Raw genomic sequence first — 12,593 nt, 5'->3', positions numbered from 1 at the left:
CGGGTTGCAGACACTCTCTGATGCTGTAAACTTGTAGCCAATGAGCAGACGAACACGTGGATGTGTCGGAAGGCAGGATTGTGTGTGTGTGTGGCGGTATCGGATCGGCCAGTTACCGCTGTGAAGTAAATCATCCGATACCGTAATTTCGTCCAGTATCGGCCCGATACCGAAACCCAGTATCGGATCGGCGCATCTCTCGTATTTATCACTGACAAATGAATGTCATGGCACAGTGACATCAAGACAGACAGGACGACAAATAAGTCACAACACAGGCAGAAGCAGATATAATTGGCTGTATTCAAATTTTGAACACATCAGTCTACCCAACATTTAGTGCAAGTTCTGCAAACATCACATCATCATTCATACAAGAGGTTGCTGCAAGATTGTCCTGCTGCATCTTCAAATGAGTAAAAAGACTGAACAAAAGGATGTGGTAATAAATTAGCATCGATCAACAGGTGAACAGAGGTGCATGGCGATGGGGATTTAAAGCTATTTTCCACTCTGAGCAGATCATCTCAACCTTTAAACACACGTTGAATAACAGAGACAGTATTTTTATGGTGAGTCGTCTTGGTGTTGAGTCACGCTGAGGATTAGAAATTAGAATGAACTGATTGTACAGCAAAGCCAGAGTTTTTTGTGAAAACGTTACAGTACTATTGTCCACATTCAGTGCACGATGCCCTGGTGAGTCGGATGAAGAGCCACGAGCCACATCTACACAGACAGACTTGAAAACACATCAACAGCAAATTTGACAATAAATTAACCACTTGTGCAAATACATTTCTTGTTCCAGCTTCAGAAATGTGAGGATTTGCTGCCTTTCCATTTTGTGTCACCGTAAGTTGTGAGTTTTTTCCAGGCAACGTAAGCAACGTGAAGATGCTACGTCAGAGTGTTTTATTTGCGTTGTGCGGTGAACGAGGACGGGGCAGCAGGTTTCAGCTGCGCATCGAGCTCAGTGAACACAGACATGCAGACATATCGATGCTACGATGTGAACATTTCTGACTGAAATACATCGAACAAGCGTCAACTGTTACTTAAGTTTGAATTTTAAAAACGAAACTGGAGTCATCCGACTTCGCTCAAGGTTTTTCTGGAACTTTCTCTGAACGCACAGCTGCCGTGGAGATGTCGTGTAGCCTCCACCAGCTGAGTGAAGTTTATTCACTGATGAAAACTGGGATGCAGTTAGAAGCTTAAAATAAAAGCTAGTAAGTGGAGCTTTATTCCCAGGGTCAAGATTTCATTCTAAAAAAAATGGCCTGTAGATTGTGAGTCCCATCAAAACAAAACAGCAAGAGAGAACAAAAAGGTTGAAGCAGCGAGTTGCAATGCAGAGAAAGTCCCAGTGAGTCATCGGGTGTGTTGACTCAGAGAGACATGTTTCAGATGTCTGCACACACTGTTCTGATGCCGACTGCTTCCATAGGATGCAGCATAACCTCTACGTTCATTTCGACAGGATCTCATAAGACCAGAACGCTAAAGAGCCTCCGTGATTGCACCGGACGTCGTTGGCAGAGGGTCATGTGACGCAAAGCCTTGCAGAGGGAAAAACAGCATCTGGACACGACACGCTGCTGAAAGCCGACGTCGCCCCAATCAGATGTTCCACACCGTAAACTTTAAGATGAGCTTCTGGCTTTAAGAAATCAAAGTATTTCTACACATTTTTGTTTGACAGTAATGAGAAATGATGGAGAAAAAAAAAAGTGCAGTTCATTAACAAAACATAAACAGAATATGAATACTTGGCAATACATGTAAGTTGTTTTTGTTTTTTTTTTTTAAACCTGTAAAAGGTCGATCGTGACAATCATTTACTCATGCACGCATACACACAGGTAGAACACCTACGCCGTGTGGCTGAAGCAACGCTGAGGCCTGTCAGTGAAATCAGGCTGATGCTTGTCACTCAGCCGTCACATCCACGGACAACATGAAGAGACATCATTCAACTGCTGCCATACTGGATTCCCTGTGGTGCTGCTCTGCTGCACTGCTCCTGAGAATAAAGAAACCTTCGCGGTCATTCGAGGAAACTAACCGTCCCTTCTGCTTGACAGACTTTATAACAGCTTTTTTAAAGATTTTGGCAGCCTATTGAACTCAATTAGATGAAAGTTTGATCAGGTTTTTATATATTATTTGAAAGCCAGATCAAGTGATCCGATACTTGTTTGTGTCAAGGTAATTCTTCTTCAAGTAGTTTTGCAGTAATGAGCGCCCCAATCAGCAGATCCACGCTACGGCCTCCACATCTATTGTTATGACTGGTTTATTATTTTATTCAACTTGACTTGACATCTAGGCGCCATCATGAACTCTTCCTACAGCCGAAACAGCGGAAAAAAAATATTTAAAGTCTCCGCTAAGATCCAGATTTTGGCCAAAAGTATTTGATTCGTACGTGAAAGTTAAACATGTGATTCACTGATGAGGCGCTCATTGCAGCAAAACAGAACCTGTGAAGAAGAAGAATCTGCTGCTTCCGAGCAGCCTTGGCATCAGCTTTGCAGTGAGCTTCAACCCTGTTGTGTTTTCCACACCCTGTCGAGTCCAGGACGTGGTCGTATGATCGCTAATGTCTCGTGAAATCTGTTAGATTTGACTGTCTGACCAGAAAAAACGACACTGATGCTAATTATTGAATCTTGTGGAGGACTTGTGCGTGGCGAAAGCTTTGAACAGCTTGGTCAGACGAGTGATCGTGTGTTTGATGGTTACAGGTCGTGTTCCACGCTGAAGTGCCTCTTGGTTATTTCTTATCAATAATTTAATTCTTCACAACAGAGACGTGGAGTCATGGAGTCAAAACTCAAGTCCAAAGTCTGTCCGTTTAGCGAAGGTTTGGGAGAGAGAAGAGGGGCGAGAGGATAGCAGCAGTCACATCCTGGGCTCCCGGGGCTTTAATGAGGTCGCGACACCTCGTTACATCCAAACTGCAGCTTTAGAAATGTTAAGTACTCTCCTCCAAATCCCTGCGCCGCGCTCTCTCCAGGTCCGTCTTCACTGCAGCTGGGAGACCTTGAGAGGCGAAGTACTCGCAAAGTCTAAGAAGAAGGGTCCCTCCTGTTTGGGCAGGAAAGTGGTGGGGATGACGTTGTAGATGCCTGCAGGGACGTGCTCCGCCTCCATGTAGCAGAAACCACATCTATTAGAAAGACAAATAGAAAGAGAGAGCGGTTTTAATGTTCCATAAACATCAGTGTGGAGGGGTGGCAACCAAACATGTCAGTTTAAAGGGATTAGAACTGAAGCACTAAGTGTCAGACTGATGGACAGATCGCTAACCCTCTTCTCAGTTTCAGCTGTTGTGAATTAAAGGTGGAGTCTGTGATCCTGGTTAAATACTAACTAACTTCTCAGCGTAATAAACCGATGCTCACTGGTCAGGATGGAGGAATTAGCTGATAAATAGGCTACTCACTACTGTAAGAAGCTGCAGCTGAGAAATGATAAATATCTGTTTGGGGTAGTTTGTCCACTAAAAAACACTAAAAAGTTGTTTTTTACACTTTGAGGCGTCAGGATCCAATATTTAAGGAACAATTATAAGAAAATATTCATTAGTGTTAGGTGTAAAATTAGTCAACTATCAGTTTTTTTGAACTCTTAAATACTGGATTTCTACTGTCAATTTCGAGATTAAGTTGAAGTATTACACATGCTACTGTCTTATGATGAAGGGAATAAAGTTCACTAGTTTGTACTCTTGTAAGCACTGTTTCTACTGACCAACCGACCACATCCACTCAGTCAAAGCTGAACTCCTGGAAGTCTGTCAGAATATAAAAAAAAACATTTCTAGTTCCTCCTATGGGCAGAGCATTAATAGGATGACACAGAGCGTAACGTGACCGTGTCCTGACACACCCGATTAAACCAGTTAGGTCCGAGGACGGTTGTCGGGTAAAGTCTTGTGACAACGTGATCCACATCGCGAGTCACACAAATGCTTTTGTTGGTCGCAAATCAACTTTAATACAATGCGGACATGTCTCCTCGACAACAACAACAACGTTCAAGATGCTAAAAATAAAGCTGAAATTCTCATGATACAGTTTCCGCATGAAGCAAATTCTGACCAGTAAATATCTAGAAAATGGCAGCGTGACACAAAAGGTAGCTGGGTTGTTTGACATTAGAGATGCCCTTCTTGTCTCTGCAAGCATTAAAATCTGATTATGTCTCACTAATCGTTACTGACTATGGTTTCTTTTATCTATTGTAATCTAGTGTGTCCATACAGTGAGGTTGGGAATTCATTTCACATTGTGTTTCAATAACAGCTGCAAACAAGCGGACCGTGACCTGTGATTTGTTTGACGTTTTCTGTGCAAAGAAGTCAGGATTGAGTGCAGCGGTTCCCACTGCAGGCCGAATGAATAATCCAGACCTTCGCTCTATCTGCTTTCTGCAGGCCTGTGTGCTTTTTCTCCACTCGTGCTTGCTCACGATGGCTGCTGGTACCTGTAATCTCCACTGGTCTTCTTCTGGAAGGCTGCTGGGCCCGGATCACCCACTGTTGACACTGTCACCATTTCAAAACCAACACTGTACTGCCTGCAGACACACAAGAAGAAAAACAGTGAGAGGGGATAACTGCTGACATCAACACACGCTGTTCATGCTCAAGGCAGAGTCACACAGTTTTGCTGTTTCTTGCTATGAGGGAAAACAACATCTACGTGTCCTGTCGTCACAAAAATTCAGAGGCTGTGAAAGTGAAAAACCGAGCGGTACACTCGACGCCTGTAGCCCTCCTGGAAGTCTCATTATGCAAACATGTCAAGCACCATCTGCAGTGAGTGCTAAATCGCCGAAACTGTGCCCGAACAACTACTCTTCAACTTGAATTTTGAGGAAGAGGAAGGAGTCGGATGGAGCCGGATCTAGCGAGTAGGGCAGGTGGGGAGTGACGACTGTGACGCTGCGGCCAGAATATCCACACATAATCGCCACAGTGTGAGCAGGTGTACAGGAGCAGCTACATGCCACAGTTCAGGCCATTAGGGGCGAATATTCTCCCTCAGACACCTCAGGACGCTACAGTGCAGCTCTGTTTTAACGGTCCGGCCCTGAAGAATGAATTCATGACGCGCGACTGCGTGAATGTTGAAGACAACAACAAGGTCTGGGTGTGCTCCTGACCTCATGTGGTTTATTTATTTCCACTGCATTTTCTTCTCTCAACAGCAGCCACAAACCCACCAGTGATGCTCCTTGAAATTAATTCAGGGTCAGAAATCACAAATGCACACCTGCCTGTGGTATTAAAAGTAAAACAGATCCTGCCGCGGTGTCATCCGGTCTCCTGGCAGTTCACACAGACACTTTGTGATCACCCGTCGTGTTTGCTTCGCTGTGCTGCAGAGTCAGGCTTCAGTACAATAGGTCCTGTTTTTATTTTTCAAAGTCTCCTTCCTGACCTCTTTACAGCCTGTACACGCTGGCGAAACACGTAACTGCTTCAACAGTACAGTCACACTCGTTTCTAATTAACTGCAAGAAAATGCAGAGAGGCCAAATTTAGCTTCACGGCTCAAGTTATGCAAATAATTATGTAAACGTAACGGAAGACGGTGTGAAATGTAGCGTCTCCTGTCACCTAAGGACTGAGAAATAAACATAATGCAACAACTGAGTCATCCCTCTGTGTGTGTGTGTGTGTGTGTGTGTGTGTGTAGGAGAGAGAGACGAGACGGAGAGAAGAAGCCAGAGGATCATTATGTGCTAATGCTTCATTAGAAAAGTCATTGAGTCATCCTGCTAATGAGTTCTTTAAAAAGCCAGACAGACTCATTTAAAATGAAGTGAAATAAATTTACACCATTACAGCAGATTCAGGCCTCAGGTCCACTCGCAATAGCAGCGTTACATCACGACCAGCACAACGTTTAGAGGGGGCACGATTCAGGGACAACGTCTGACTGCGATTTATCTGACAGATATTGATTAGCGGTCCATTCTTTAGGGTCGAGCTTCCCTTCAATAGATGTCAAACATGCCCACGGAGCGTTGCCGCTTGAGACGCTATCAAAAGTGTGGCTGTCACAGGAAAGCAGCGTTTTTGATGCGTTACATAAGAGTGCGCTCCTTTGTTTACACGAGCTGATTGTGTGTGATGTGACCAAACCACTGCCGGTGCTAACGTTGGATTTTATACGTTTACACAGAATCACTCCACATGTATGAATCCCCTCTCCTTTAATGTGTCATAGCTGATTGGACCGGGTAATGGCTTTTTCTTTCATGCCTCTGATGATCAAACATGGCTTCATGGTTATGGATGTTACTGCCTGATGCTTTGGCTCTTGACAGCATGTAGTTTTTGCTTTTTACATTTTTGTGTGGATGATTGTTTTTGTTTTGTTTTTTAAAAACGGTGCTTGTGGGAATTTAATTTCTTTTTTTTTTTTTTTTAGAACAAAGGAGAAAAAACCTTGCTTAAAAAAAAAAACACCTACGTATGTGTGGACTAGGCCTTGATGGCAACAAAAGAAAAAACATTTTAGAAAAATAGAGATGCAACGATATCCGTCAGTCTGCTACAGACATAAAAGACTTTTCTGAAGTGAAGCTGCAGGTGTCTGATTTTGTTTTGTCAGTCTTAACCCTCTCTCCTGTTGTGAACAACTGGAAAGCACTCAGATGATTCTTTTGTTTACCGTTTTGTTTGTGGCCTGCAAATCCAAAAAAAAAAAAAAAGTTTTGTTGAAAACATTTGTGCGGATGAAAATTATATCCGTTCGTTGCGTCCTAGAGCGTTTATATAATTTTTATATGGCAAGATATCGGACGTATCCATAAAAGAAAACGTGGTCAAGAACACAGAGGGTTAATTTCATAATTATATTCTGTGGAATAAAATCTAGTTGTTCACTCGGAGATCTTTCAGAACATGTAGAAGTTGGGCTGATGTTGGCACTAAAACTCATCATTTATTAATGTCAGCGACACGCAGCACCAAGCAACTGACCCAGACATACAAAGCACACAACTAAGAGCAGAAATGAAGTGGAGTCCATCCATCCATCATCTATACACCGATAATCCTCACTAGGGTCATGGGGGGCTGGAGTCTATCCCAGCTGACTCAGGGTGAAGGCAGGTTCACCTGGACAGGTAACCAGTCTATCACAGGGCTACACTTAGAGACAGACAACCAAGCACACTCACATTCACACCTACGGACAATTTACAATCACCAATTAACCTCAACATGTTTTTGGACTGTGGGAGGAAGCCGGAGAACCCGGAGGGAACCCACGCTGCATGGGGAGAACATGTAGACTCCACGCAGAAAGATCCCGGGTGTCCTAACAAGGACACGAACCGGGGATCTTCTAGCTACGAGGCTGAAGTAGAGTACGAATTTAAAAACTTGTCTGTGATGTTCCACCACCTTAAAAATGTGGATGGACAGCAGTCATGGGATTTCAGAGCAAATCAAGTGGTGATAATAAGATATAAAGGTCACAGTTAAGTGATACGAGTCTGACCTGGATCCTCGGAGCTCGACAAGCAGCGGTCCGGACCGCTCCAGGTTGATCTGATAGATTGGGTTGTGTTTGTATGAGTCTTTGTAGTTCCCACAACCCCCAGCGCTGACCCCCTTCCACTGGCCATTGATCTGAAGCAGAATCACAAACAAAAATCACCTTAATGAGAAACAAAAATCACATTCAGCTGAAAGCAGAAACACATCAGCGATCCTAAATATTAAAATTCCACCAGAGATGTTACATTAAAGACAGCACGCAGTCAAATTATTTCCGTTTACAGAACACAACAGACTCTCCGAATGATGTCCAGTTGAGCTGATTAAATTACCAAAGACTTCAAAGAACTGAACTACATGCTAAAACCCATAAGTTGTCTACTTGACGATGTACAAATAACTCACCCTTTTTGACTGAGTGAAGGGATTTGGGATCTTGGAGAAGGTGAACTTGCATCCAGAGTACACCTACATGAGGAAAAAACACATTATATTAAATATGAACAGGTCTTAATGCTTCGCGTTTATGGCTAAACTGGAACTGCTTCATAAAAGAAATGACTAAGCAAGCTAATATGGCCTTTACATTATCAGCAGTTTTGTAAAACGAAGCGTAGCACGTTTCCAAATTCTGAATATCACACGTTCAAACAAAGCTGTTAATTTATTCATGACTATCAGCTCACAAAATAGATCTTTCATATCAGCGCCGCTCTTGCAAAAGAAACATCAGAAAAGAAATCACGTTTCCTGCTTTGATATCTGGTGAAAACTCAGCGAAGAGAAGAGAAGAGAGCGTTCAGTTACTTTCGAGATGATTTGGAAACAGAAATGCTGATCTGGGTTGAGAGGAGATCGTTCTTTCACGGTCGGCTTAGTGGGGAAGAGCGGGAGGGAGCCTGCAGCGGTTAACAGCAGCCGATACGAACAGAACACACGGATACAGCAAACACACGGCGAACAGCAGGCACGTGCTCAGAGTGCATGTTGTTTTTTAATGAGTGACTTCGGTATAAACAGTTCTCCACGGTCCTCGCCGCAGTTAGCAAGGGGAGGCCATGAATTATAAATGACTAAAAAAAATATATATTTAGGTCACACGTGTGCACACATACAGCAAGCACACACACACATTTACACTTTAAAGTCTCAAAGCCTCTGCTCTAGACTCAAGAATCTGACGTTTTTCAGACAAACAAAGCAGGTGTAGCAGAAAATCTGAATTAATATGGAGAGGAAAAGGAGACAATAGGACTTATTGTCTCCACCTGCCTCATGATGCTATTGCAAGTACGTAAGTTTAAAAAAATAAAATAAAATAACGCAGACATTTGAGTCTTTGTGAGTTCGCTTTATAAAAGAAATTAGTTTGCTTTAATTCCTCGAGGACACGGTTTATGCATCAGTGTCAAAAGTTTGCCTCGTGTCCTGCAGTCTGCATAGAAAACCCACATCCAGGCAAAGACCAGAATCCCAACGAAGTAAATGAAAAACAAGAACTTCTTCATGGGATGAGTGATCAACTAACAGACCACAGAGTATACAATGGTCCCACAATCAGCAGTCTTTAATATAAAAGGTGCACAATAGAGTCAGACAAAAGAGATACTTAAATGTTGGTATTTGAAACACTGAGCCAATTCTAAGACGACACTAAATGGTAAACTTTAGCTTTAGCCCTGTGTTCTTGTTTTGAAATGTCCTCAATAGAAACATCCATCCATTATCTATACACCTCCTCACTAGGGTCATGGGGGGCTGGAGTCTATCCCAGCTGACTCAGGGTGAAGGCAGGTTCACCTGGACAGGTCACTAGTCTATCACAGGGCTACACTTAGAGACAGACAACCAAGCACACTCACATTCACACCTACGGACAATTTACAATCACCAATTAACCTCAACATGTTTCTGGACTGTGAGAGGAAGCCGGAGAACCCGGAGAGAACCCACACTGCACGGGGAGAACATGGAGACTCCACGCAGAAAGATCCCGGGTGTCCTCATCAGGACGTGAACCGGTGACCTTCTCGCTGCGAGGCAATGACACTAACCACCGAACTACCTTGCAGCCCATATTAAGCATTTATCTGTTGTTATTTTTTTGTACAGATTCCTGACAAGATAAATTAGCTCGAAAGTAGTTTGGCTCTGATGCAGCTACCTTTCACTACTCTGTGGTCTTGAGCAGCGTCCTGCCCACAGCATTATCTGACGGCTACAGGTCACGAGTAGTAGCCTTGAAAAGTTCAGTTTTAACTGAACATATGTAAAACACAAGTTTTTATTTTGACACCCAGATTTTCTTTTTTCCTGCAAATGTATCCCAGTTCCAAATATCAGTTCTTTGTTTCCTTGATGACTCGTACTAAAAATCTATACCAACCTTGAAAAACAGCATATTTATAGCATAGCTTATATGCCTCTGAGCACAAACAAACATACAGAAGTTTATACCAAAGTCTCTCACCCGTAGCGTGTAGTTGATGGTGTTCTGTTTCTCGTACTGGGAGACCACTAGAGTGAAGGTGTGTGTTCCTGCGCTGGTCAGCCTCATCTTGGTCAGATAGTGTGGGCTGTTGATGCGGATGCCATCGATGTAAGGAGGAGGGTCCGCTGTGGGAGAAGTCAGGGGAAGTCATTTCACAGTTTGGGTTTTGTTGAGATTTTTCTTCGCAGTTTGTTGGCGTTTTATTTCGGAGTTAAATTTCTTTCAAAGTCATCTGAGGTCTTTGTAAATGGAGTAATGTATCAGAACAGAATTATCTTTCTTCCAAGTGTCCTTGCTGTTTGTGACTACTGGGCAGAAAAAAAAAAGGCGTGACAGAGTGTTGCTATCAAACTCCTGCTGCCACTCATCTACAGCACACAGCGCAGAGAGGAAGAAGCGTCCTCTAAAGCATCTATCACACCTCACCTGGATAGTAAACCTTCTTGCCATCTGTCTTGTAAACGACCAGAGTGATGAACTCCCTGTTTTGTGCAAAATCGTCCTGCGCAAACAAACAGATAAACAGGAGTTATTCGATAACAGTGAGTCATTATTATATCAGCGTGCCACCTTACTGGATACATCACGATGTTGGTTTGTCAGTGTGCTCCAGCTGTGTGTCTCTACCTTGTCAGTGATGTGTCTGGTGAGCAGCACCCACACAGCAGCTCCCCCTGTTGGACACTGGACCTCCAGCTTGTACTGGGGATTGTTGGCCAGACTGTAGACATCTTTTACTGGGCCCTGTTTCCCATCCCAGCTACTGCAGACGGAAAACAAACAAGATCCCAAACACGCTTGAGACTTCAAACCAGTAGGTCCTTACATCCTTAAACCTAGTCTTCACCCTAACATGTATTATTTTACATTTTAGACACACCTGTGAATGCAGGAGGAATCTTTGAAGAGTGCAGGGCTCCAGCTCAGGTAGATGACATCATAGTACTGACAAAGGTCCTCCCATGCGATCCAGAAGACACCTGGGGAGCAACACAAGGTGGAAAAATCCATTAACAGTGATTCATAACAGTTGTTAAATTTGCAAGTGATAAAATACACAGCAATGTTTTGTTTGTATTGTCATTTTTTCCCCCTCCGCAACATTAACCTTGATCTAATAACAGCCGTGCTCCTTTTCATTCTAAAGCACCTCTGCTTTGTTTTAAAGTCATTGCACTTTTTATGTGGCCTAACATTTACCATTTGTAAAGCAATTTCCCTCCAAGCACTTCCATGGAGATAAAATAAAAGCCTTACTGTGATAGACAGTGTTTTACATTCTGGGATGCGTTCAAGGACACGAGCGAAAATAATGACTTCAGTGTCAAACTTAACTTCACGTAGCATTTTTTGGTTTTTCTCTGCTGAAACTGAAGGTGCTGCATTAAGGAGAAAAGGAATAAAAGAATACCGTTATCAAACTTCTGTGCTGTCTTAGGGTCAAAGTTGAGGTATTTGAGAAGCTCGGGCGTCCAGTTCTTCTCGTCCCGCTCGCTGTAGCGTCCCTTCCACCGCAGATGACTCCACGGATTCTTCAGCTGCAGGAAACGCATTCCCTACAAGAGTAACACACCCACGGACCGGTTAAGAGAGATCAGGAATTCTTTTTAATTCTCTGCAGGCTATAGGGACAATTGGATTTGATTATTCACCAGAAGTGGTAATTATTGTAGCTGACAGCAGGATTTATGAATCTGTATGCATTTTTTTCAATTTGGATTCCCTATTGTGCACGTGGGAAACTTTAAACTGGTAAGGTAGGATGGAAACAACAGGGTTTTATTTGTTTATTAAAAGAGACACCTTGCACAGATTGTATTTTATACTAACGAGGCTTACTGTGTTTCAGTAGTTTCAGTGATAACTCAAATATTCATTAGAAAAGCTGCATTTATATCATTGTATTCCAGTTGAGAGGCTGAGTTTGCCTAAAGCGCTTGTAATTGTCAGGACCGCAGCTCTGCAGCAGGGACATTGTGTACTAAATGTCATAAAGCCTGAGGTTTTTCCATACTCTCCCAGAATAAATATTAGCATGTGTAATGATATGCTGATGCTAACCTTGTAATCCCTGATGTCAAGAACAGCGTAGGCATGTGTTGGCACCAAACCCCATCTCTCCCCTTCCTCCTCTGTCATGACGCCTGTTGCCGTGGTGATGAGAACATCACCCCTGTGAAACCTGAAAGAGGAGAGGGTGAAGAAGATACGGAGGGAGAATAAACACAGAGGTTGGTTTAGCCAGGGGAGAACAAAAGGAAGGGAGGTGGAGAAGTCATTATATATTAATAAAATAACTATCTCTGTGTGTGTTTGAGTGCTGATCACCTCTGGAAGAGCATGCGGAAGGTGTCGTCCTTGCTGAATGACTGATTGTCAGAGTGCATAGCGATGCGTTCAGGGATCCAGCCAGTGAGGGCATGCAGATCGATATTCTGTAAAAAGAGGAATAATATATATCTTTTTAAAAATCTGACTTTTCATAACCTTATGTCTTAAGAAGCATCAAACTTTGGTTTGAAGTCAAAATGACAGTCATGGTTAAATAGTCCTAAAAAGATGGTATCTTAGTGGCAC

The 12,593-nt window shown here is 43.0% G+C and overlaps 1 protein-coding gene across 1 annotated transcript in view; it reads right to left on the bottom strand.

Annotated features, from left to right (window-relative positions):
* Nucleotides 1-284: 284 nt before the first annotated feature.
* capn7 (calpain 7) overlaps nt 285-12,593 on the bottom strand; it is a 20,244-nt gene continuing 7,935 nt past the window's right edge. The window contains exons 11-21 of the mRNA XM_008297934.1: nt 12,345-12,451; nt 12,078-12,198; nt 11,428-11,572; nt 10,897-10,996; nt 10,644-10,779; nt 10,443-10,518; nt 9,996-10,141; nt 7,931-7,993; nt 7,527-7,657; nt 4,495-4,587; nt 285-3,175 (exon numbers count right to left, since the gene is read on the bottom strand). Coding sequence (XP_008296156.1) covers nt 3,031-3,175; nt 4,495-4,587; nt 7,527-7,657; nt 7,931-7,993; nt 9,996-10,141; nt 10,443-10,518; nt 10,644-10,779; nt 10,897-10,996; nt 11,428-11,572; nt 12,078-12,198; nt 12,345-12,451 — 1,263 coding nt within the window. The 3' untranslated portion in view covers nt 285-3,030. The remainder of the gene's footprint in view (nt 3,176-4,494; nt 4,588-7,526; nt 7,658-7,930; nt 7,994-9,995; nt 10,142-10,442; nt 10,519-10,643; nt 10,780-10,896; nt 10,997-11,427; nt 11,573-12,077; nt 12,199-12,344; nt 12,452-12,593) is intronic.

Source organism: Stegastes partitus, unplaced genomic scaffold (assembly GCF_000690725.1).
Source record: "Stegastes partitus isolate 25-593 unplaced genomic scaffold, Stegastes_partitus-1.0.2 Scaffold1259, whole genome shotgun sequence".
Taxonomy (NCBI): domain Eukaryota; kingdom Metazoa; phylum Chordata; class Actinopteri; family Pomacentridae; genus Stegastes; species Stegastes partitus.
This window is presented reverse-complemented; position numbering and strand designations above follow the sequence as displayed.